General features: G+C 51.9%; 1 protein-coding gene across 2 annotated transcripts in view; it reads right to left on the minus strand.

The window, feature by feature from the left end:
* The window catches only part of LAMA5 (laminin subunit alpha 5), a 92,363-nt gene extending 91,515 nt beyond the window's left edge, over nucleotides 1–848 (minus strand). For both annotated transcript variants that reach the window (XM_086474862.1, XM_086474863.1), the window contains exon 1: nucleotides 540–848. In XM_086474862.1, the coding sequence (XP_086330988.1) occupies nucleotides 540–848 (309 nt within the window). The remainder of the gene's footprint in view (nucleotides 1–539) is intronic.
* Between the last annotated feature and the right edge of the window lie 5,152 nt (nucleotides 849–6,000).

Below are 6,000 nucleotides of genomic sequence, written 5' to 3' on the forward strand. Positions count from 1 at the left end.
TCAGCAAGCTGCATTTCACGTGTGCGACTTCTGGCAAGGCCGGGAGAGAAAAAGCACGTGTGTCCCATGGCCCCACTCTGCCAGGGGGCTTCGGATGGGCCCCCAGCTCCGGCGGACAGGCCTGGGCAGGGGAGGATGCCCTGGGAAAAACGCCTGCCCTTCACCCCCCACCCCCTTTCCCACAGCACCCCACCGCCAACCCAGCAGCCGGCTGGTGGCCCAGCTCCGCACAAGGTCCTGGGCAAGCGGGGATGCGTGGGACCGCACCAGCAGCCGGGGCCCTGCAGGCCGCCCGCTCGCCCATCTCCAGCCGCAGCCTCTGCCCTTCCCAGTCCTCCCAGTCCCCGGCGAGACCCAGCTCTGCCTCTTCTCCCACCGGGGGCTGACAAACAGGGCGAGGGAGCACAAAGGAGGGCTCGGACCTCCCTACACCCCCCCACCCCCCCCCAGCAGGGAGGCGGCTTTGCCACCCCAGCGAGGCTCCGCAAGCAAGTTGTCGTGTCCCGCCATCCCCCCCCCCCCCCCCCCGCCGGCTGTACCTGGATGGTTTGGTTGGGGTCCCCCCCCGCCACCGGTCCCCCGACCAGCTTGCAGTAAAGATCCTCCACGGCACGGCGGCTACCGGCGCCCGCCGCCTCCTCGCCGCAGGTGGCGGTGGCGGAGATGCGGGTGCCCTCGGCCAGGTTGAAGTAAGGCGGGTGGAGGCTGTGCCCGTTCACATCGCTGGGGAAGGAGGCGGGAGGGCGGGCGGCGGTGGCGGGCACCCCCAGTACCACCAGCACCCCCAGTACCACCACCACCACCACCAGCAGCAGCCGCGCACCGCCCCGCTCCGCCGCCCTCGCCATCTTCACCGAGGCTGCCCGAGCGGCGGGGGCGGGCAGCGGCAGCGGCACCGGCCTCCCCCGTCCCGCCGCCTCGGCACTGCGCGCCGCGCCGCCGCGGACGCGCTACTTCTGCCCCGGCGGCGGCGGCGGCCGCAGCGGGGAGGGGCGGGCCGCCCGCCCCCTGCGCGGCCCCGCCGCCTTTAACCCTTTCGCTCAGCGCCGCCGTCCTCCGCTCCCCCCCCCCCCCCCCCCCGGCGTCCCCTGCACCCCCCCGGCGTCGGCCTTGCCCTGGGAACACCCCCCCAGCCCCGCGGGAGAAGAGGCCAAATGGGGTGAAGGGATCCCGCCATACACACCACACCCCCCCCCCCCCCCCAAATAAAAGGGGGGATCGGATGCTCAGGGGAACAATGTGCCTATTGTATCTGCGGGGCTGCGCTTGCCTTGGTCGCGCTCGCTGGTATTTCAGTGCGTTAAACCTCATTAACTGATAGATCGGGTTATCTCCAGGAAAAACTAATTAACCAACCAGTAAAAGGTTCCACAAAATCCAGTTTACTCTCCTCGGGGTGTGCTGTTGGTTCTCATTACATTTGAAAATTTGCTTTCACTTTGCCCAGAAAGGCTGGCTTTCAGGGAAAGGCTTTGCCTTCTCACCTCAGGGGGGAAAGAAGCGGCTCAGTGATAACCCCAAATTCTCCCCGTCCCTCCGCTACCCACCGGCAGTCCCTCCGTGGTGTGACTCGCAAGGACACACACACTGTCAGGTCTTTATATACTACTGGAGGGAAGACACTTTGTGGATAAGAAACTGAACGTATTACAACAAGTGATAGATAACAATACACAACTCATCAAACCACTACTTTGATTTTGTAGCACAGACAGACCTTTTTAAACCCAAGAATTGAACGATACACACAAAACATCGTGCCTGAACTGGCCAATACTGCTTCTTTAAACCAAGAAGACCAAAGAGATCAGGTCTGGACTCCATACAGTTGGACTGCTGCTGTATCTGAACACCACAGGAAGCAAAACAAGCTCTTAAGCGTGTCCAGGTCTTCACAGGCTGCTGCTGGGCATTTGCTCGTTGCCTCACATCATCCTCTTTGTTTCTCTTTTGTGGACAGCCTAGCAGGAACCAGCCCTCTTGGAAAAGTTACTGTCTTAAACATGAAAAGCTCTTAACAAAAAAAAAAAAAGAAAAAAGCATTGTGATGTGTGTAATTCAAACGTGGAGCCCCATGGCCTGCACGCGCATAGGGCATGTACCTGGCAGGCTAGGCAACTACGCTCATTTCAGAGTTTTCAAGGGCCTTTGGAAGATTCCTTTCACTGTGTTTAAAGTGCTGTACGTGGCCCATCATATAGCCATACATAGTACGGTTACCGTACGGTGAGCGTGGAGCCCTGGTCGGGGCAGGAGTCGAACACTCGCCGCCCTCCGGCCAAGGCGCTGCTTGGGAAAGCTGGTCGGTCCCAACGCGAGGAGGTGGAGGACCACAAACCCACATGCCATCGAACCCGGAGTCATCCAGCGCCAGCTGTTTCTGCCCTGGCACTTCGCAGGGCGAGATGGCATTCGCATGACATCAGGACTTGTGAAGGCAGGGTGGTGAGAGGTGCCTGGTTCCACATGGCGAGGAAGCACTGGAGCACGGCCGCCAAGCCCATTCAGTTCGAAAGACTTCCTAAAGGGCTTTCGGACGTCTTTTAACCCCTTCCTGCTTGTCGGTCTCTTTGGAGCTCTTTCCTCTGGTTTCCACTTAATGCAAGATCTTATCACTCGGCAGAAGAATGTGTCCTTTTAAAATAAATTCCTGTGAAAAGAACAGGCAGTCTTTGCCCTTTCAGCTGTGCTTGAAAATGGGTAGCTTGCTCTGGGGAAAGTGGAACGGCTGCCTTTGAAAATACTTGTGCTCTGCAGCAATCGTTAACTAACATGTTTATGTATGGGAGACCGATACTCCACGGGACAGGAATTAGAACTCCCTTAAACTTTATCAAATACCATATTTAATTAGCTACTTACACCCCATGGCACCTGTGAATATGTAAAAAGAGTTAACAAGGAAAGCAGGGCACAGATTAGGAAAATAACTTTCTCCCACCCCCACAAGAGTTACAAGGCAAAACACTCGGGCCAGTCTATATCTGTAATCCCTCTAGTGGTAAGGCTGTGGCACGTAATTAATCACCCCTCCAAAATGCAATTAAGGAAAGTGAAATCACAGTCAGCACGTGGGTTTTGTGGGACGGACTCAGGAGCACCATGCAGAAAAAATGACCCCGCTGCAGTCCGAACTGGCCTCTAGGCCGTTGCAGAGCTGCTTTTGCCAAGACAGGTTGAAGGCTGAATGTGTACTTAGGCTGCCTGAAGTTTTCCAAGAAGCAATAGAAATGGTTTAAAGAAAGAGGATTCTGAGAGTTTGTTTTTTTTTTTTTCTAGCACGGAAAGAAAGGGGTGGAGGGTTGTTACAAACATGTGATTTAGAGGTTAACCAAAAAATTGAGGTTAACAGCTTGAACTCCTATCTTGATGCCATCTCTGGTCAGCCACACTCAGGAAAACAAGAAGCATTTGCTAACCTGGACAAGATACAAGTCCCATCTGGTCCAACATCTCATCTGAGAGTCACCAGCAGCAAACATTTCAGGTGAAAACCCCCACGGGTGGGCAAGGAATATTCCGCTCCCAAAAAAGATGTCCCCTGGTCCATAACAGCTAGAACTTAGCTTGAATACTGAAGCCTTTCTTCCATTTAAGAAGCTTTTCTAAACATTAACTTCAACAGCCCTTGGACATTTACCATTCATGTTACTATCTGCTCTGATCCCTCTGAATTTTACTGGTTTCTTGAGCCTAGCAATGGGGTTTCTTGGCTCAGCTCCACAAAGCTACTGGTCATAGCGACACACTCTCAAATAGGAGGTGTTCAAGTGGGACTTTTCTGTTTAAAACCAATCCATTACCAGTGAAGGCAGAAAGAACTGCAAAAAAAATCCAGGCTGTAGCAATCCTACTCCAATCTTCCCTGAAGCTACATGTAGGAACATGACTTCAGCCATGCTGCTATCCATCTGCAACTGTTAAAGGCATCTGAGTTCTACTGAAGTTTTGACTTTTGCCTCCCCAAAACCTGCAGGGCCGTAAGGAGCTTGACAGAAGCTGCCATCAGAAACTGCAAGCTCTTTCTTCAAGCAAGCTGTAGAATGACAGCAGGGTTATGGGAGTGTGGAGGGACAGGAAGAGCTTAAAAGAGATCTGAGAACAAATTCAGTGTTTGGGCTCCCAACTTCTTACCTTGATGAGGGAACCCAGTCTAAATATGAACAAAGATTCAGCAACTTGCATGCAAGAGTTTTCCTGCCTACACAGACCCTTTTAACCCACCACAGAGGTGCAGGGAAGTGTCCTGCAGGCAGAAGCAAGGCCTCTCGAGTAATTCAGTGGCAATGCAAACATGTTCTGCTTGCTGTGAATAAATTTTCCGGTGTTGTATTGTCTATTACACAGAGAAATGAAAGAAGTGCTCCTCACTTCGGGAAAACCAACATATGGCCAATGGAAAAAGAACCGTGGCCTTCACGTGCGGTATTTCCTAGCAAGGTGCTGCCACAGCCAGAGCCGTCAGTAAAAGCAGAGCCTGAGCTGAGAGAAGAAAGTGAGCACACGGTTCTTGTACCGTGTATTGGATAGGGTCAGGAACATGTTATCTTACGGAAGGTTTAATTACTTTTCTACTACCTCGCTGCGAGCAGTGTGAAGGTACGTGTTTCCTGAGCTGTGCTCTGTGGTGACCTAAGAACATTGTACCAAGATCACCATTTTCATAAGCACGCCGTGTCTTGGCAGAAGTGGGTCAAGAACAGCTACTAGAAGCTAAGAACTAATTCCACGTGAGCTGGAATGGAACCAACACAAGCCAGAAGAGCAATCAATATCCTTCAAGCACATCTCCAGCTTTATAATTTTACAGGCTTCTCGGGCTGTACCTGAGAAGACTGTAAAACAGACGAAAAAAAAGACATAAGCAGGTTTCAAGTGAGGCTTACGCTGAGTTTGCCGAGAGGCACGGAAAGGAGTTCCCTCCTGTTCACACAGACCCCCGCACACATGCACATACAGACAGTTCTGCAAACAGCCCACAAACAGACCCAAAGTACATTTCCCCTGTTTGTTCTCCAAACTGACAGCTCAATTACAGCTTTTTAAACCCTTCTGCATGGCTCGGGGGGCAGGGGGGAGCTGGGGCACAGTTTGAATCTACAGTGGGAAATGACTGAAGGTTTTCGTTGAAGGCATGAGGAATTTGACCAGGATCTGCCTCCCTTTCTCAGACTGGTTCTGACAAACGCATAAAGCCAAAGGCCAGAAGGGGTGATCGGACTCTTCACACTGCCTCATCCGCTACCTACTACAGGCCATATACTTCTACCCCCCAGTGTCGTACCCAGCACGGCTCTGCTTTCATTAAGTTATTCCTGATGCTGGTTTTGCAGTGTTAGCAGAAATAGTTAAACCTGGACAAACCACACCAGACTGATAAGGTGCTGCAACGGGAAGCAACTCTAGGACAGACAGCATCCTTTCTATCTTTTCAGAATTGAATTACGTCATGGGAAAACGCAAACCCCTAAAACCGAGCAGCGCCAAGTGAGCATTAGCAAGAACTGAGTTAGAACACATCTGGAACTAACAGTTATTTTTCCCGCCTCTGTAGAATTACTTTCATGTGTCTTATCTTTGTTTTCTTCATAGCGTTCCCTCCTGAGCATTCGTCCAAATTTGAAAAAGACTGTTTTGATACACAGCTGGTCAGTTTGCCATGCCTGGGCAGCACCTTTTACTTGAAACCAAAGGAAGGCACGCATCTGTGTTTTGTCTGCTGTGGACATTTTCACAAAGAGATCAAGAAGTTTCATGATAGAGCAGGACATGTTACTCTACACCAGAGAATTCAATTCACTTTAAGGTCAGCCTGTACCTTCCCTGTAATCAAATGGTTGCAAAACCCTCCCAAAGCCAGAACAGGTGTTTCATTCATACTGTCTGTCTACCTGGCAAGGACCCAAATACTTTCTTTTAAAGCCTAAACTCTGTATTATTCTGGGGCGCACTGAAAACATACATATGTGCTGTCTCCTAGGCATGCTTCAGGCTTGGTCA

This window comes from Leptosomus discolor, chromosome 17, assembly GCF_034619465.1.
Source record: "Leptosomus discolor isolate bLepDis1 chromosome 17, bLepDis1.hap2, whole genome shotgun sequence".
Classification (NCBI taxonomy): Eukaryota; Metazoa; Chordata; class Aves; order Leptosomiformes; family Leptosomidae; genus Leptosomus; species Leptosomus discolor.